Raw genomic sequence first — 20,940 nt, forward strand, 5'->3', positions numbered from 1 at the left:
GTCACATGATCCTTCAGAAATCATTCTAATATGCTGGTTTGTTGCTCAAGACACATTTCTTATTATTATCAATGTTGAAAACAGTTTTTGCTGCTTAATATTTGTTTTTGTGGATATTGTGATCAGTTTGAGGTAAGTATAAGATTTAATTTTATTAATCAAGAATGCATTAAAAAGTGACATTAAAGACATTTATAATGTTACAAAAGATAAAATATTAAGAAAATAAAAATAAAATAATTAGAAAAATATTAAGCAGCAAAAACTGTTTTCAACAACAATAACCATTTAGCACCAATAAAATTACTGTATTTTTGATAAAATAGTACTGTTTTTACTGTAGTGTGTGTGTGTGTGTGTGTGTGTATATATAACTTTAAACAGACAAAACAGACAACATCAGAATAGATAATCTTGTATTTATATTGGTTCTACGGAAGAAAACAATTTACAAAATATACATTACATTATAATTGAATAACATTACTTTATCAGCCATAATCAACTCAACTGATCAAATCAGTCCAAAATGCCTTCTTGACATGCTTTGTGATCTCAGTAAAGGCTGTACAGATACTGTGCTGGTGCCAGAAGTTCAGGGGCTCTTTCTCACAACCATCCATTGCTTACAAGGCACCAAACGCCCCGTTTCAGTCAAACACACGACTGCGAATCCCTCATTCTCTGAACAGGCAGTTAAATCAGTGTACCTGTGCAGTACTTTCAGTAAGAAAACAACAAAACATAACATGCATAGGAGAGAATGCTGGTTTTGTATCCTTAGATTCAGATATATTCTTAAAGGAGAATGTGTAGAAATATACTTTGACATGCTGTATTCAGCTTGATGATGATAATAAAAAAGCAAACAAACAAATATGACAGTTTTATCTAATCTCAAAAGTGAAATGACATTTAAAAAGTTGTTGTAGAGACAGTACATCTCCTGTAATTAAATGTTAAACACTAACACAGGTGATAAATGTATTCTTTATTGTCTTTAACTAAAGTTTTAATGTGGTGTAACTGTATGAGTGATATCTATGGCTTATGTACATGGTATTTCTGTCCCTTTCTCAAACACACAGGCACATATACTCACACAATTGGCTTTAAATGGTCCCTAAAATTACCTTTCTACTGTATACATGGTGTACTTGACTAAAGACTGTGTATTTCAGTTTGCAGGCAGTACAGAGGAATGACCCGTTTTTTGGTCTTCAGAAGTTCTGTGGTAAGCTTATATATGATGATGATGATGATATGACTGGCAAAACTTTCCCTCGGATGAACATAATCAACAATGCTCTCGAGGCGAGCTGAACAGAAGGGCAATGCATGTATGAAAATGATCCGTGAAAGCTTAAATGGAGATATAGTCTTGTTTAGAGCTTGCTGAGAGCCATCTGTTCATTGTGTTCCTCATTAACAGGCATCATAAAGAATGGTTCCTATGGGAACATGCTCAACATCTCTCCCTAAATGAGCAGTCTTTCTCTTTCTCTTAACCAGGAAAGGTGTTCTCTGATTGGCCAGTCATGGCCTTTGGTTGAGTTCCAGCTGGAGCGACAGATAGCTCAGGGATCGATACGGAAGGCCAGCAGCTTGTCGGAGTGAAGGTTGTTGAGGGTGCGCAGGTCTGGAAGACGCAGGAGCAGTTTGGGAAAGAGGGAGTTGTCGTCAGGACGGCGACGGGTGACTAAGGTGCGCAGCGCTCGGATGAGTCCTTCCTGTAACTGTTCGACAGCCACAAAATCCGAAATGCCAGAGCAATCTGTGGATAAATGAAAAAAAAAAACATTTATTATCAAAAACCAACAATAATTTATAAGTAAATTTTTAGAATAAATAATTAGATTATAAATAAGATTGTAAATAAATTGTACATATATATACAGTCAAACCAAAAATGATTCAGACATTTTTGATATATTTTTACTAGGACACTATAGTTCATTTATGTAAGTGAGGATAGCAAAATAAAATAAACTGTGACATATTATACCCAAAAATTCTTCATACAGTGAACTACCAGTAAAAATGATAAAAATTTGGAACCAAAAATTATTCAGACACTTTGACCTGACCATGTTTTGCTTAAGTGTTATCTGACATAATTAAGATTATTTTTTCTGACACAGTTTAACTGTCATATTTTATTACCATTTTTTTAAACTATAGTGAATAAACTGTAATAAGGAATGAAATGTTCAAGGTGTCTGAATAAATTTTGGTTTGACTGTATATATATATATATATATATATATATATATATATATAGTTACCATATCTGTTATAGATAAAGAATTTTTTTTTAATTTATCTGTATTGTTCAATATTGTATATTTAATTGTGCATATATATGCATATTCATTTCCCCTATTTTTACATTTAGATTATCTCTTCCATACATAAAATAATTTAATAACACTGTTGTTAAATGTTATCTTTTAGAAATTCTCAAAATGAATATACTTTTTTTTTTTTTATTGTACATTATATCAAAGTCAGTGGGGTTCACTGTTGTTTTCGACCCCAGTGATTTTTATTTTATGGATATAAACTGTTGACAAATTCTTCAAAATATTTTCTTATGTGTTCTGCAGAAGAAAGAAATTTTTACTGGTTTGGAGCTACATGAAAATTGAGTTTTAATAGTGTTATTTTAAAATAATAATTTTTACTATTTATCTGACATTTATCGGTTATAGGCTAGAACACAAATAATAATAATAATCTTAAAGGAATAGTTCACCCAAAAATGAAAATTCTGTCATCATTTACTCACCCTCAAGTTGTTCCAAATCTGTATAAATGTCTTTGTTCTGCTGAACACAAAGGAAGATGTTTTGAAGAAAGTTTGTAACCAGGCTGTTTTGGGGCACCATTGACTTCCACAGTAGGAAAAAAAATACTATGGAAGTCAATGGTGTCCCAGAACTGTTCAGTTTCCCACATTCTTCAAAATATCTTCTTTTGTGTTCAACGGAACAAATAAATTTATACAGGTTTGGAACAACCAGAGGCTGAGTAAATTATGACAGAATTTTCATTTTTGGGTGAACTATCCCTTTAATATTGCATTGAATGTGCATCGCTATTATAAATAATTAGAAGGGATGCACCGATTTGAACATTTTGGCCGATACGGATAACCGATAATTCTTTATATTTGAAAGCCAATAACCGATATACTGGCCAATAAATCTAAATCCAAATTTTTATATAATTTTTGAGAGCCTGATTACAAAAACAAAAGTCTCAGCATTAAAAGCCATGTCCCAAGCACACAATTATAATGTTCTCATAATAATTTTATGTAGCCTATATGACAGACTTGCATTTAACTGTATTTTCCTTTTTGAAAGTGATTTCAATCATATTTAAAGCAATTCAAAACCATAATGGCAGACATTGCGCATCCGAAGTATCTCAGCTGGAGGAAATAATTCATTATTTATCGGCTTTAATATATCGGCTAAGTCTTCTTATCGGGCCGATAACGATAGCTTTAAAAATGAACATATATCGGCCAATACTGATATGGTGGCCGATATATCGTGCATCCCTAATAATTGGTTCAAATCGCTAACACTAAGCATGAGTAATAATTATATACTGTCTCTCTCATAGGCCTGTCCACTGAACGCATACCCTTTTATGCATGCCATAGCAAATAGCACTAAATAACTAATTAATCAGTGTTGCTGGTACCTGCAGAAACCAGCACCACAGCCATGAAGAGTGCCATCTCATCTGACTCCAGGCCCAGAGAGCTCAGCTTGGAACTGAACTCAAACATGGTGTCCAGCAAGGAGCCCATACCCAGACCCCTAAGAGTGCCCAGCGGGTATGTTTGCCCATTCAGAAAAGTCACTGATCTTTCCTTGTGGTTGAACAGTGAGCAAAACCTCACCATAAGCACCTGCAAAGGGCAACAAGATAAGATGGATGTGAAAAGACTGACCCAGATGATGTGCGTATTTTTCACTCTCAAAAAAAGACAACAACAAGTCAGCATTTTGTAGGTTGACATCCCTAAGGGGGTTAACACTGTGCCACTATCTACACATTGCTGTGTTTGTTTTGAGTGACCTGACATGTCAACCTTTGGCTTAACCAATGGCATGAGTTTGAATTAGGACGAATTGGGAAATCTGTTTGGGTAGTGTGTCTTTAATGCTAATACAACATTAGGAGAATTACAAGGGTTATGTAATCAATACCTGGAAAGTGCCTGCTTTGAGCAACATGACTTGATCATGCTGGCAGAGATCCTGGAAGCCTGGAATGCCCTTTGCGAACTCGACCACTTCACGTACAGCCGGCGTGAAGCATTGTGAGAAAGACTCCCACACCTGCTGACTGGAGATGCCAGGTGCTGACACAGGGCATGCGTTCAGTGGACAGGCCTATGAGAGAGACGGTATATAATATTTTTATTAGCACATATGCTTAATTTATTGATCTACTCCTGTATTTTGATCTTAAATTATCCTTATAAACGTAATATTGCTGCTATAATGAAACACTCTCATTATTTATACCCAGTGCTTCGTAGTAACTGATTATATATAAACTAGTGCTGTCAAGTGATTAATCGCGATTAATCACTATTAATCGAATCCAAAATAAAAGTTTGTGTTTACATAATACATGTGTGTAGTGGATATTTATTATATATATATATAAATGCACACACATACATGTATATATTTAAGAAATATTTACATGTGTATATTTATGTATAATGTATATTATATATATATTTTATACATAAATATATTTTTTTTAAATATATACACGCATGTGCATGTATTTATACATAAATATACACTACACACATATATTATGTAAACACAAACTTTTATTTTGGATGTGATTAATCACGATTGTTTGACAGCACTAATACAAACTGGATCACGTAATCAGATTCCAAAAATTAAAAACTTGTAATTAGATTATATTATGTTTTAAAATACTCATAATCAGACCACAGTTCAATTTTTTATTAATTACATGATTACTAAATATTCAGAAAATGGCAGTAAACTATTCAAGATTCATTGATTCTCCCCAATTCTTTTTTTTATCTATTAAATTTTCTAGTCTAAAAAAGATTATTGCTTATCTATGTTCGGAATATTTTGTGGAACTGCACACATAGACTGGCCACTAGTCAATATTTAATCTTTTTTAGTTTTTTATTTTGTGTTTTTTTCTTTTAATTTAACATTTTTAAGATTTTATTAATTATTAGCTATTCATCAATTTACGAACCCCCTGCAGTTCCTTCACAAACCCCAGTTCGGGAAACCCTGACATAAATATAACATTTAATGCACTTTAGGTTGTTGATCACAAAGAATGGCATAAATATTCTTTCTCTTTGTATTTTTATGTCAATATGGTACAAGATTTAACTATTAAAATCAATGTGTTAAACGTGTTAGCTTAAAAGTAATCTAAAAGTAATCAAAAAGTAGTCCGATTATATTATCTAAAATGTGTAATGTAATAGATTACACTACTAACTACAATTTTCATGATGAAATGTAATGGGCTACAATTTGTAAGTAATCTACCATGCACTGTATATATTCAAAACATTCCTCACCAGCACTTTGGAGCCAGCAGGCAACTTAAACGGACAGGAGGCCTGGCTTTGGGACTCGCCGGTCATGTAGCTGTTGTAATCGGCGTGAGTGGGTTGTGAGGGCAGGCTGACGCTAGACTGGGAGTGATTTTGGCTGAATGAAGGAGCGTAGCTGTACCGACTGTTGTCCACCAATGAGACCGGGCATTTTCTGTCACTGGAAGCAACTGGGCAGCGAGGCGGAGCCGAGAAGCTTTCATGGGTAGTTGCGTGGTACCCTCCAAGAGGGTTCGCATGAGGATAGTTGCTGTCCTGAGAAGGGTTGTTATGAAAGGTGTTGGTGTTCATGTTGCCCGCACGCTTGTTTAGATGGTCCTGCGTGTTTGTGAAGATGTCCTGGTAGGTTCGGGTTAAGGAACCAATGGCCTCTTTGGATTGGTTCTCACTGGGGCTTGGAGGAGGTTCGCGTGGTGGGGAGGTTTCCATGCCCATGGTGGATGATTCGTTGAGGCTGTTCATGTAGCTCTGCATCTCATCCAAAAGCCGCTGCTTCTCTCGTTTAGGGATGCGGCCGAAACGCACAGCTAGTGGACAGAGAGAGAAACAACAGTCACAATTTGTTTTCTTCATAAATGTATTTTCCATTATTGTGCCTGCTTCATCTGTGCATGTTATTTTAAAGAAAAAAATATATTTGTAATGTTTAATGTTTTATCATAATGCAGCAATTTTTAGTTGCAAGTTAAAGGGATAGGTTACCCAAAACTGAATAGAAAAGTCTGTCATTATTTACTCACCGTCATGTTGTTCTAAACCTGTGTGACTTTCTTTCTTTTGTGAAACACAAAAGAAGGTATTTTGGAGATTTTTTCCAACTGTTTGTCCATACAATGAAAGTCAGTGGGGTCCAAAACAACATTAAACCCCAAAACAGCATTGAACCCCTTCTCTTTCATTGTATTTTACAAAATATTTAATGTTCAAAAGAAGAAAGAAAGTCAGGTTGAGTAAATAATGACAGAATTTTCATTTGTGGGTGTACTATCCCTTTTAATGCATTGTGAATTTTCATTTCATGTTGTCTTTTAATTTGAGCCAAAATAAACATCTGGGATGTATTAAAGGCAATTAATCTGAAATTGTGTAGTCATATGCCATGTTAAAAATACAAAATGTTGTGAAACTACTGCATTTACTATGCAAATGTCTGACAAACCAGCCCATTAAGAGATCCTGCTGCTCAGTAATCAAAATGTCCATGACCCATTTCTTTTATAATAAAGTACATGGCGCTATCAGAAATGACCTAGTCAAAATGAAATATTGTCTGAAAATTGCTTTGGAAGTTTTTGAATAGCACAGTCACTGTGTAAGAGACATCCAGTACTGACAACAGTATGCTGAATTTTTGGTCTTTGTGGTGTAAAATATGGATGAACATTAAATGTGTCAGTGTTGTTTCTGATGCTTTCGCATCTTTTACAAGCCCCTCACTCATTTCTCCAACACCACCCCTCCTCTAAGAAAATCTGTCAGCTGTTAAGTCTAAAAATATCACCATTGCTACCATATGTTAACTCCCCCCACTCTTCATCTCTCTCTCCGTCACTACCTCCCCTTCCTATCTTCATCCCTATGCTACTCTCACTCCTCTCCGTAAGTAGGGCAGTGGGTCAGGCAGAACTTGATGACAATGCCACGGTAATTGGGAGAGAAACTAATGACTGTGATAAGGAAAGGAGGGGAGAGGAGAGTAGAAAGGAGAGGACATGAGAGACTGAGAATAAAGAGGAGAAGAGAAGAGAAGAGAATAATACATAATTTGGCAGATTTAGGTGACTGTAGATGTAAAGGTTTGTGATACATCCTGGGTTTACCAGATGTGAGAAGGATGCTCCATATATCATATATGTCTCACAACACCTGTATATGAGAACATGAAACAAGAACGGCGGGACACATCTTTTTCGCTTTTTTTCCAACTAACATGCATTGGTTGCATGATAAATAGGGTTTTACACCATTCAGAATTGAATTGAAAATGCCTATTAAATTGCAATTCAATTCCTGAATTTCAGCTCAGTCTGAATTGGGGTAGCAAATTAAAATGAATTTGAAATTCAAAGAAATTCATATGACTAATTTGAACTAGAAGAGCAAAGTTAAAACTTTGAATGTTGGTTTGACAGCGCCTTATTTTAAATGTATTTAAAAAGGTTAAAGCAACACTTTATTTCCCAGAATGCATTTGCCTGTGTTGAATTTCTTTCAATTGCAATTCAGTAAATTCTTCTTCCTGTCATTCCAATTCCCAGACAGCAACAATAGTGTGGCTCAGCATCTGGTACATGTGGATTACACGCAGACCAGATGTGGGCCGGATCTGGGCCGACACTATGTTGCTGTCAGGGTTAAAATTCCAATTCAACTTCTTGTGGGGTGTGGCTTGATGAACCAGAATTCGGTTTAAAAAACGTTGGTATGAATCTGATATCAAGACTACAAAGGTTCATCCTGTGCAAAACAATGTGTCACATCTAGCTCCACAGCACTGCACTGATTACTTGTCTGCGCAACGGCAAGATCGTAGCGGAAGTGAAACTATGCCGGCCCATCGTGTCAAACCAAACATCTGTTTGTATCACACAACCAAAATTAAGCAACTGACTGCAGTGAAGTGAAATGAAATCAGGGCGTCTGCTTTATTGTGGTATTTGAGGCAGTTAAATAAGGTTTTCCTGTTTGTGCATGAGAAACAGGTTTCTAGGTTGTGGGCTCTAGCACTTTCAAGAACCATGGTTAAAAATGACTGTTTACCTCCCTCATTTTGCACCCAATGGACTCATTTCTTTTGGTGCCATCTTAGAACAACATCCAGTGCAATCCGTTATCACAGCCAACCCTACATTTTCACGCACATCCGCTGATAAACACTGCGTGAAATGCTGCTGAGAACCTGATAGAAGTCAAACCCAGCTTAAATAGGTCACAATGTACGAGCATAATATGGGTGTCAGTTTATTTTGCCAAATTTTCTAAAAACGTTCATCAGATTTATTTTCCATTCCAGTGTTGTTTAAGGTTAAATCACCGCCGAAGGCAAATGGATGAGGCATTGTTCTTCTGAAGAGTTCAGATGTGTGGCTTTTTCTGCATCCCTTGCTTAATTTTTGCTGCAGCACAACATTAATTGCTGAGGATGTTATAAGGGCATGAGCGTGGTAATCAAGTCACCCGCGTTCCAATTTCTCAAAATAATTCCTGTATTTGCTGCAGTTTTCCAGATGACAGATAGCTTCAGGGACTGCGTGACTCCATCCCTCATAAATCATTGTCTCTAGGAGGGATTGGGAGGCAGAGCTTAGGGAACGTGTGAGGGGGAAGGGTAAACCAATGGAGAAAAGGAAGCGAGAAAAAGGAGGGACCACAAAGGGCAAAGCTAGAGATGGAAACGAGTGCACAGCCAAACTAAAAGAAACTTGCTCTCTTAAAATTGCAAGTCTAAAAGAGGAAAGTAGGTTGAGGGGGGCGGGTGCGGTGCTGACCTGAAGAATGAGATGAAAGTACGACTTTTCACTCTTTGTCATATGTCAATGACCTGATAACCTCCTAAAATTCTTACCGTCACGGGACATGCCAACAGACAGGCATTTTTTGAAGCGGCAGTGTTGGCAGCGGTTGCGGTTCATGCGCATTATCAGACAGTTCTCGTTCTTCACGCACATCTTGTAGTTAATGTTCTGCTGAATGCTACGGCGGAAAAAGCCCTGCAAAGAACCAAAGACATACATTATAATAAACCACAATGCTAGAAAAGACTCATATGTTTGTTACTATCATTCTGTCTTACCTTGCAGCCTTCACATGCATGGACACCATAGTGGAACCCTGATGCAATATCTCCACATACTTTACAAAGGAGCACCATGCCTCCAGTCTCTGCTCAGATAAAGATAGAAACATAGAGTGAATGGGGGCAGCACGTAAAAGAACACAAAGAAGGTGTCCTAAATATTAGGGACTCGTTATTCCTTTGTAAAAGAAGATGCTGACTGAGTGTGTTGCGGGTACTAAAAAGAGAGCCCACTTACTGGTAAACGTGCCAGTGAACCCACAAGGCCTTTTACCAGCGATGGGATGGGAGTAGCTGTGCTGGTTAGAACCTGCTGTGGAGTTATTGTAGATTTCAGGGAACTGAAAGACCAGTTTTGGAGATGGAGGCGTTCCAATACTTCCTTGCTGCTTGAGGGCCCCAATCTCAGTGAAGGTGACCTCCTCTGGTGAAGAAGGCTGGGAGTGAGAGGATGGAGACTGGGTTTGATAGCCACTAGAGGGGCTTCCTGGGCTTGGACAGGCACTGCCATTGGTACCAGCGTAGAGTATCACACTCCCTGTAGAAACACAAAAATATATGAAGCCCTGACTGGAAAAAAAAAACTTAAAAATGGAACTTTAGTTAATCGTATTTCGATTAAATACATTAACTATGAGCAAGCAAGACATGCTGCTGCTGTACAAGCATTCATGAATCACCCCCGTAGCAGATCTATACAGGTGGAGCTGGGGAAGGTGGAGGGTTTCTGAAAGCACGCTGCTACAGCAAACAATAGGCAAGAATTTGAATGTTGAGCAGCAAGCTCATTGGCTACATATACAGCGGGAACCAATCAGCTGTGCACTATAGAGAATGATGTAATTGCAAGCAGATTGGGTTAAGGACTTATGAGCCTGCGCCATCTGGAGTTTCATGACAGAACTTGGTATTTTCATGTGTCCCAATTCATTGGCTAATTTGCAAATCAAATCAAATTTGCATTGGCATTAAACAATGCTAAATTTAATTTACCCATCTAGACTGAAAACCATATTTTAATAAAAAGCTATTTATAAAACCAGCACGTGAGTTGTTTTTGGTGATAAAACAGTCATGCTATCAAGACATAAATATATTTCCAGTATTCATTATTTCTTATTTGGCTATTAGAATAACTTCCTTGTGTTTCATCAGTCAAATCCTCAGTTCACTACAAATGCCCTTACCATCATTTTATACTAATCGGTTCTCAGATCTTTGCAAACATTCAAAATAGACGGTTTTCGGTTTAATGAGTCAGTGGCTGAAATTGGAATACTAGCAAACTACTCTTTCCATTTCTGCCATATAAAAATATTGAAGAAATAGTAGGAGTGGTATGCTAGTATGCAGTTCTGAATTCAGCAAGTGGGTTTTTGACTCGAGAACTGCTCCGACCGATTCAGTCCGATTCGTTTGTGAATCGACTCAACCGATTGACTGAAAAGTCCTGGTTCAAAAAATGCTGACAACACTATGGCGTGCCTGTTTATTTGCCATCTGTCAGGTAAATGTGGTCATTATATGCGTGATATTTCGTACAAAAAACGCTTACAGCACCTTTCAGAGGGTGATGTAATCTAACTTACTGGGAGTGAGTGAGGTTCCCTCAGTCAGAACGATCTCACGCGCTAAAAATAGTGACAGCTGCACAGCAACATATTTCAGCGCTCACCATTTGATGAAATAACCCAGAATGTGTTGTATGGTTTGGTTTTAATAGGCACACGTATTTTAAATAAAACCATTGGCTTGTTTTAGTTCCATTCCCCCACAGGTTTCTCATTTTCTCCCTCTAGTATTCTGTATCCTATCACATCCTCTCCGGTCATGCGCGCAGGATGAGCTGAGACACGGTCTCACGTGTTCACAAGCTCTCCCGCCTCTCCTCTCCAATAATAGCCCTGGCATAGTGCCCCAACCAAACCGCACAACACCTGACCGCTGCCTCACATGGATTCCTGACACCGTTCCTGCCCAAACCAAATCCGCAGTCTCGTGTAAACAGCTACAACAATCGCGAGCATCAAAAGCATACACAGGGGGCGCGCATCCGAGGATGCCATGTCAGCTTTGCGATGATGTTACAGTTCCCACACAGATGTATTGCCCGTGAGAGAGCGAGGCAATAAGGAGTCACGTTTTGTTAGAATGTGCACCATGGCTTTCAGTTTGCCTTTATAAACAACCTGAGGACACAATCGGGCAGATCTGGGCTAAGAGAATGCGATTTAGAGCTGCAGTGTTCAAAATGTTTCGGGAATCACTGGCACCATATGTGCAGTTGGTCTATTTTATTAATGATATTATCCTAAACAAATTGATTCTTGCTTGTGAAAACAATGTTGAAGTTGGCCTTCATTATTTAAGCCAGTAGTTCTAGGTGGTTGCTTACTGCCAATTGAGTCAAAATAGCCCACCTCATGTCTCTATGATGTTCTGATTCCTATTTGTTTGAGGCCCCATTTTAGTCCAAGTCTAAGGGAATTTTTTTTTTCATTTTGTTATCTTATGGGAATGAACTGTATATCTGATCACTGTAGTAATGGCAGACCTGTCCTCAGCATTCTGCATGATTGTGTACTTAGGTTAGGTTTTGAATAACCTTTAACCTTAAATACCCTAGCACACACCACTAAAAATATATTGATTCACACTGACACAAACCTAGAGTGCATTTAATGGGAGAGTTGACCCAAAAATTGTCTGAACATTTACTCAACCTCATGTCATTGCAAATGCATATGAGTATCTTTCATGTGTGGAACACAAAATTAGTTATCTAACAGAATGTTCAGTAGGGTTGGGAATCGTAAGCATTTTTCCGGTTCCAGTTCCGCATAATGATTCAGGTTCCAATTCCAGTTCCAAACCCAGTTCCATTAAAATTATTAAACAACTAATAAAAAAATAGTGGTATGGAATAGGATTGGGTATCGTTTGAATGTTAACGGTTCTGCTTATCGATTCCGATTCTTATCTATTCCTAATTTCGATTCCAATAAGGTAAAAAAAACCTTAGATAAAAAACCTTATTCAGATTCTTATCGAATCCCCGGTTCTTGGTAATTTGGAACCGGTTCCATTTTGGAACTCGATAACCATCCCTAATGTTCAAGCTGCTTTTTTTCTGGTGTTCCTGGCTCCACTTTCATTGTATGTTCCTGATTGCTAAATATCTCAACACGTGCAACATGAGGATGAGTAAGTGATAACAAAAATTGCCTTCAGTACTGTGTACAGTGAGAAATGACAATAGTGTAAATATTTCCTTAAGCAATTTCCCTCTTGCTGTCATTCAATCTGTTTTATGGTTTACACATAATTTGGAACCCATCTGAGGTAAACAAGTTCAAACTACCATCAGATATCTGCCCTGCTCCTTTCTGTGTGTTTTCTCATGCTGCACTCAGTATTTATTTAGCTCAAGTGTGTTTGTGATCCCTCCACAGGCACGTGCAGCGGGACTTATTATTGACATACTACAGCGCTGGATTTTACAGCCTTGTGATAGTGAACCCTACCTGAGCGACACTACTCAGCCCTGCCCATGCTTAGTAACCCCACCCACATACACAGAAATACTCACACCTGGACACAAATGTGAGGCCACAGAGGTTAAAGCGACAATGACATTAAGGATAACAGGACATGCTACTTATTAAAGAAAAGCATAGTGTCTGAGGCACAGCTACCTGTTTCAAATGATTGCAAAACAGTCTAAAGCTTTAATTATATTAATCTAAAAATAGGTAGGCGGGATATAATTTTCTTTGTCCTGCCCTTTATGAAAATAACCAGCTTGTAATGTGAGGGACAGTGCAGCAGTTTCTACAAGCTAAATGAGCCATGCACATGTCATTGCAAGCCTGTGTAAATTAGGGTCAGTGGAAACACCAGCATTAATTGAAGAATCAGCAGGTCTCCGGCAGCTCTTTGTGAGCTTAGGCAACCCATGCAAACGCTAATCTGCTAGTGAGCAAAGACAAGCGTAGAAACGTGAGGACTTTGCAGGGACAATAATTCCCTCGTCCCTGATCTCAAACACTGGCATGGTCTGTCTCCCTCCCTCCCTTGAGGAAAATAGCTGAAATACTCTACCTTGCATGACCGCTGCTTTGTGCATTTGACTTGATATAGAGCATCTTAACATGTCTGCATTTGTAACGGTTGGGGATTGAAGAATTTAGTGCATATTCCACTTGTATAAGTAAAATTATTTTTAAGAAAAAAGGACATGCTTTCACATTTTTTAGTAGAAGCATGCTGTTTGTTTGCTATTGAAGGAGATGTGCTCACTTATCTATAATATTATTTATTAAATGGGTTAATACAGAAAGAACTGTCATTCTAAAGTGGGTCAAAAGCACATGAATATGAACCATTTAAGGCAAAGAGTTTTCAAACTAGAGTCCTCTGACCCCCAGGGGGGTTCATTAAATATGTACAAATTATGATTAGTATTATATATTGCATATATTTTTGTGATAAATATATTTTTTCTAAATGTTTATATCTCATTGCAATGTACATATTAAGTATAGTTCGTATTTGGTACTAAGCGGCTTTGAAACAATATTATGCAAAATGTTATAAAAATGCATTTTAATTAAATGAAGAAAAAAAAGTCTCTTATAGGGTAGAAAAAGGACACACAATACACTTGATAAAAAATAAGTGTAATTTTTTTCATTATTTCTTCTGGCTTTATTGTTGTCTGCCATTTTGCACACACTGTATTAATATATGATAATATAACACCTGTTATAGGCTATTTTAATCATATTTGGAGGTCCTTGGCGTAACAGATGTTTGAAAGCCTAACTATAAAACCCTAAACTGCCCTCAAAATCTCTCAAAGCGAAGGCAAAATGTACGTTTGGGTAGGGCATTTCGTACAATGCAGAATGTTCTAATGCTGTCATGAAGCTGTTTATGCGAACCGCTCCAAAGAAAAAGTTGCATGAGGCGGGAAAACGTGATGAGGCGCTACAGTGACGGCATGAAATCGCTGACCCACTGACCAGCCTCCCCCTTTCTAACGTATCTGCATCAAAACATAGAACTCACTGAAAGAAGCGGTGGGGGCGGGGGCGTGGAAATCACGCGCCGCACGCGGCTGAGAGAGCGCATGCACGTGAGGACGATTGTAGGCGCGAGGGATGCGTTCCGTGGGAAGATACGCGCGCACAGCGCTCCCACAAGCAAAGCTAAAAGCCTCGCGCCTCTCTTATAACCCAAAAGCGCTATAAAACAGAGCAGAAGGCTATATCGAATGATTGGGGGAGGATATTGTCTGTTAGACGTCCGTTATCCGGCGTAAATCGCGTCTGGAACCTCTAATTCACCTCGAATGAACTGGTATTATCTGAGTATGGCTGTATGTGTGATGTGCATTTAATCACTTGGAACATAAAATCATATGGTTTTTATTTTTCACGAAGAATGAAAATAAAGCTTGCCATGTAATGAAAATAATTCAAGGTCCTGTTGTTGCACAATAGCCTTCAACAGAGATTTCATAAGCGATTTCTAAAGCATCTGAAGTCAGTAGGTTAGTAAACCAAACCATAATTGCCATAGTTAAACAGTTTTGCATAAGGGACAGAAAGGAAACGGTGCTCTAGTCCTTTTGAAGATGAATGTCGATTCTATTTTTTATCTGATCTAAAACTCCTAAATGACTTTTGATGGTCAGGTAAATTTGAGTAATATTTTTTACTTAAATAAAAGCAGTTAATTTTGGTGTTACCATATTAAGCATCTTAGGAAACCTGAAAACATTTTTATCATATATATTAGAATAGCTTCGCCCCCTCCATATATGTGTAACGGACATAGGCGGTAAGAGCTGTGCGTGTAAACCTCCTTGTTAGAGTGCCTGACTCCCATGCCGGTGGACCTGGGTTTGAGTCCCGCTTAGAGCGGGTGGTTTTAACGGGAGGGGTTACATATGGGCTATAGAAATGGGGATGCTTGACCATATTGGTACCGACCATCAATATTTATTTATTCATTCATTTATTTCCAGTATCAGACTGAATCTGCTTATATTGAATGTATTTTTTTTTTTTTTTCATATTTAAAGTTTTAAATATACAATACATTAAAGTTATTAAGCCTGACTTCACTTGCAGCATGTGAGTGTGAACAGTTTTTTTAAACAGATTGTATAGATAGATGTATAATACCAAACATCATATTGATTATTGGACATAACATAAACATAATTATCAGTATCTGTCAGTCAAAATTATATTGCTGCATGCATCCCTAATACAAATCCATGTGGGTTGGATCTAAACTCAAAGTCACATGTATGAGTTGATGTGTAGGCTGTCCCTTTATTTACTTGTTAAACACACAGAACGTCTGTTTCCTTGTTTCCTGTTGTCTACCACTCAAAGGTCATGTGTTCGGATGTTATTATTTCCCTGTCTTTAATGACTTTATGCATCATGTTATTGTGCCTCGTATTTATTTTCAAGGCTTACTGTTGAGTTGAGAGGGTGCGCCAGGCATGAGACAATGTTTCCATCACCTGTTCCGGAACGTGACTGCAGCTTTTGTAAATGAATCAGATGTAAATGAACATTAAAGTGGACTTGGTTGACTGAACCAGCATGTAATTAGCCCTTGGCAAACCTCGGTAATGAACCACTACCCAAATCAGCTTAACCGGTTAACCTCCTAGGATGAAATCAAGTGCAAACTCAAGTAAAGTTAAATTATTACAAACTTTATGAAATGTTGCATTAGTTCCCATCATGTTCCTCAAGAGCTCATCAACTTTCACTGAGTGCTGCATGGGACTGTGAAGGATGTTTTTTTTTTTCTATTTAGTTGCAAAAACAGTTTGTTTTGAATAACTCATATGATTAATGGCCATACTCTAGTTTACACTAGTAAAGTGTGTTGATAAGACAGAGCCAAGTTTGACAGCGCTCTAATCTCTAGTTTGGACCATCTACACGTGAGTTTGTTTTCAAGGCAGTAGCAGGAAGTTGTCAGCATGCGCATGTTTCTAAGCAGATTCCATGAAAGCAATCACACAGGGTTTATGACAGCAGTTACTCTAAGTGTTTATCTCCATCATTTATGTGATTCACACAGTGGAGTAGACTGATACTATATATAGATGCACTTTGTAGTCTTAATGCTGCACTGATGAGTTTGCCCGGCGCAATCATCAAAGCATGCCAATGCCTTCAGGACACCTGCTTAGATCATCTATTGCAACCCAGTGTCTATCATATAATTCATTGTAACACTGTAAAACACCTTCTATATGAGTATAGTTCATATGAGAGAACATGCCTGGAATATACTGAAGTTTTAAACCTCATCTGTTAACTGTATTGTGCATCTATACAGTTTAATCAGACAAAATCATAATTACACACCATGAAAATATGCTTAATTATGAGCTAAGCATTTGCATGAATTGCCAAAATATTCACAGTGATGATACATTTTTTTCAATTTATTATGAAGTACAGCAATATCAGCAAAACCACTGTCACCAATAATATATAAATAATAATAATTATAACCCTTATTGGAACACACAGAATACAACCTATTATTTTCATGAAATTATTATTATTTTTTTTAAATATTATTATCATTATTTTGTGGTATTAAGCACAAATTCCAGCATCAATACAATCACTGTTATATTTTTTCCCTATTTAAAATAATGATAATAATAAATATTATTATTATAGGCTATCTCAGTAATAATAATAATAACCCTTATCTGAACACACAAAATACAACCTATGAATGCAGTGAATTGTTTTCATGAAATTATTATTTTTTAATATTATTATTATCATTACTTTGTGGTATTAAGAACAATTACCAGCATCAATACAACCACTGTTATTTTTTCCTATTTAAAATAATAATAATTATTATTATAAGCTACCTAATAATAATAATAGACTATATCAGCAAAAAGAAGAACCAGAAGAAATGTTACTTACCGGGACTGTTATCCATCTTTGATATGCTTTTCAAGATCCTCTGTCTTCAGAAATCTTGTCTTCAAGAAAGTGTGTTTGTGTCAGTATAAGTCTGGTGAAAGCAGGTAAAAAAGTCACGAAATGCCTGTGCATATAGTGATCAGTATCTCTCGCACAGAGCATTTGGCAGTATAGTCGGTAGAAATAGTCGGTCACAGGTGTGCAGATGCACCTTCCGCGCGCAGCTACCTGTACTGTGTTCTTGATCTAGTATGAAGGACGCATTAGGTGTATGCCTAGTGATGATGTCTCAAGTCTTGCCCGCTCATTGCCATCAGCATCTCTGTGGGACTGTCAAACTCCACTTCCACTCCTAGACACGCACACACCCTTCCACACCCACATCAATCACGTTTTCAGGTGACTGGCAAATGTGACTGGATTTAGGGAAGCCGTCAACCTCTGTTGCTCTCTTTGACGGGGATTTATCTCACTCTAACGTGCCCCCATGATCTCCTAGCTTTCTCTTTTCCTCTTGATCCTAGCGTGCATTTTCATTGGCGGGAGTGTAAGCGCCGAGCTGAGCTGGATGCGCTTATTCGAGCGCGCTACGTGCTGGTAAAGCCACGCTGCATGTGCCCTCTGCATGTGCCGCGGAAAGCGCTGTCCTACTGACACACATTTTTTGCAAAACACAGCGTGAGACCAGGCGACATGAGAGGCACGCACATGTACTGCAGGAGGGGCTCTGCGTGACTGCTGCCGCGCGCTTCTTTTAAAATCTCTTCCAACATGTGAATGATGCATAGAGTCATGGAATAAACAAGTGCATGAAGAAAAAACACTTGAGCTGTAGCAGTAATATGATATAGGCCCATATCAAAAAATGTAAAATATAACACACAATATCAAAAGCATTGTTTTGACCAGCAAATATTGCAATTAATAATATTTCATTATATGTAGCTATAACTTTTTAAACAAATGTGATAACTAGAAACATCCGACAAAATGCTTTTATGTGATCTAAACAAGTCAAAAATCTAGTTTTATTGTATAGTTCATTCTTGCCTGAATCTGTGCTAGTGTGGTTTTGTTGTGTTCACTTGTTTACCCAACATGCTATAGCAAAAATATGATATAGGAATTAGTTTGGAGGACAGAGTTCAAAGAATGTATTCCAATTTAAGGGGGCTTTGAAACAACCTGTGCTAGAAGTACAACAAAAACTTTGGATTTACATGTTTACTGAGATATAGCTCTCTTGTGACAACTTCCCTGTGTGACAACTAGCCCCGGTCTTCTCTCTCTCTCCACACACATACGCAGTGTTTCTTAGTAGTTGGCTTTGTGCTTGTGCTGCTTAAACTGAAATAACAGCAAAACAGCGGCCTCTAGTGGTCAATGGACACTCATTACTGTTTTTACAACTAAATCAAAAACATTTTATGTAGGCCTAATTGTCGTTGTATTTTTATTTGGCATAAAAATACATAATATTTTGCAATATATAATCACATATTTTTCATATATTTAAAAAAAGTTAAACTTCGTACGGAATGCGTGTTGTCTTGCAAGCTTAATTATAAATGTGCTTTATAAACTTGATATTTAGTTGACCAATCACTTAATCTTTACAAAGCCTTGTAAACAGTAGAAATAAATCTTGTACACTTTAAAATTTTCTAAACTAGTGTTGTGGTACTTGAATGAAGTTTTAGGTTATAGTGAAAAACACAAAATTCCCTTTCGTAGTGTTTACAATCAATTAATAACAATAAATATAGCTGCGAGCAGCAATTATCGGGTTCAAGCATTTCAAGGTCTTTAAGCACATGCGTAAAAAGGTATAATGTTTTAATTAGCAAGCCTGTTACCATCTCGATCATAGATGGAAAAGACCATTTACAGCAAATACAGGCAATTTACCATAGGAAATATGTAGTTTTTAAAGCTTTTTAACAGCTATCGAAGTTGTTGAGCCAAAAACCTAGGACTAGTTAGCTAAAGTTGGTTTTTGAAATAATCTCCAATATTTAACGAATGATCCGATGGACAGCGGCGGTCCTAGAGGCAAAGTTGCTCAGAATGAGGAGTTCTACCATGTGGCACCAGTGTTGCCAATTGCTTTCAATTGAAAGTAGCTAAAAACTGGTAGCTAAATGTCTCTAGATGACATCATAATGGCAAATTCATTGATCTATATAAATATGAATACAGATCAGTGGGCAAATCTAGATCTAGATAAGGTTTGTCCAAGAAGTTGCTAGATTTGTCCCTAAACTTTTTTAAAAAGTCTCAAAAGGGGCAGGAACTCACTAAATCTAGAATGACAAAATCTAAATGACAAAATCGCTAAATTGGCAACACTGTGTGGCACTAATGTGGAGGACGTGCGCAAAAAATCGCTCAATACACAATCCTTTACACACGTGAAAAACGCGAAGGCGCCTCCCGGTCACCGATTGCTTTAGAATTTCTCACAGGCCTCTAGGGCCATGAGTCAAACAGGCCCAGCGAGTTTAATTCCGATCGGCCTCAGTTAACCTTGTCTGATAGCTGCTCAAACTTCAGTGGCTGACGGCAGACATGTTTTACGAGATGCGTCAATGTCCTCACACACAGTCGTGGCCCCTCGGACAAGACACTGCATGGCAATTTTCAAGTCGATCAGACTAATGGTGAAGTAGTTATGACCGTTTTCATGTTTTTTTCCCTGTTATAGCGCCATCAAGTGGCCAGTCTCCGCGTCCTTTTTTACGCGACCACAGAATGAGCTCTTACGTAGGTGTGCTGAGTTTGGTGAAAATATCTCATATCGTTCACGAGTTATAGCCATTTTAGTATAAGTTGCTCCACCCACTTTGAACATTTTGGCAGTCCTTAGGGACCATGATCGGGTCAAAAACCTAGGACAAGTTCGCAAAAGTAGGTTTTTCAAAAAAAAAATCCAAAATACCCAAAAATTTCGCCAGGGTGACAAGCGAATCCAGAATCAGACACTTGAGGCAACATTCGCGGTACGAAAAAGCGAGGATTTTTTTTTTCGACCTGTGTGTCGATTTTTCGAACCCATTCAAAAAACCCATAGACTTAAGGGCGATGGAACCGGAAGTCCTAAAATGCTAACTCGCTTCGGGGTTTTGCCTACAAAAACACGTAATCCCTGAGGTACTCTATTGGTATCTGAGAACAGATTTGTTCTCACATGTTCAGATCATATCAGAAGTTATTAAAATAACGATGGTTTAAAGTGCGTTTTGAGCAAAGACTAATAATTATATAAATTTTGAAATGTAGCTTGATGCTAATTGTACCTTTATATTTTATGATGTATTCTTGTATTCTTGATCTATTCTTGTAGTAACAAACTTTATTCATCTTAATTTAACGCTGTATTTTATGCAGCGGATGATGTTAAAGCACATGTTAATGGACAAATGCATTGTTGATCGGCGCCACCTAGCTGAATTAGCAGAAGATGATCAATTGTTTCGCGTTCGGTGTGAAAGGTCCGTTCCGTT

At 37.6% G+C, this 20,940-nt stretch overlaps 1 protein-coding gene across 3 annotated transcripts; it reads right to left on the reverse strand.

The window, feature by feature from the left end:
- Positions 1-403: 403 nt before the first annotated feature.
- Positions 404-18,091, reverse strand: nr1d4a (nuclear receptor subfamily 1, group D, member 4a). Of its 3 annotated transcripts, none has more exons than XM_051880845.1 (8): positions 17,438-18,091; positions 9,688-9,987; positions 9,447-9,535; positions 9,219-9,363; positions 5,618-6,180; positions 4,227-4,412; positions 3,715-3,925; positions 404-1,774 (listed from the first exon to the last, which is right to left on the reverse strand). In XM_051880845.1, the coding sequence occupies exons 1-8, from the start codon at positions 17,451-17,453 to the stop codon at positions 1,578-1,580; spliced, it is 1,707 nt and encodes a 568-aa protein (XP_051736805.1). In that variant the 5' UTR covers positions 17,454-18,091; the 3' UTR covers positions 404-1,577. The 3 variants fall into 3 exon arrangements, with proteins under 3 accessions (XP_051736805.1, XP_051736804.1, XP_051736806.1); XM_051880844.1 differs by lacking the exon at positions 17,438-18,091 and adding an exon at positions 11,125-11,266; XM_051880846.1 differs by lacking the exon at positions 17,438-18,091 and adding an exon at positions 11,039-11,191.
- Between the last annotated feature and the right edge of the window lie 2,849 nt (positions 18,092-20,940).

The sequence above is a fragment of the Ctenopharyngodon idella genome, chromosome 22 (assembly GCF_019924925.1).
Source record: "Ctenopharyngodon idella isolate HZGC_01 chromosome 22, HZGC01, whole genome shotgun sequence".
Classification (NCBI taxonomy): domain Eukaryota; kingdom Metazoa; phylum Chordata; class Actinopteri; order Cypriniformes; family Xenocyprididae; genus Ctenopharyngodon; species Ctenopharyngodon idella.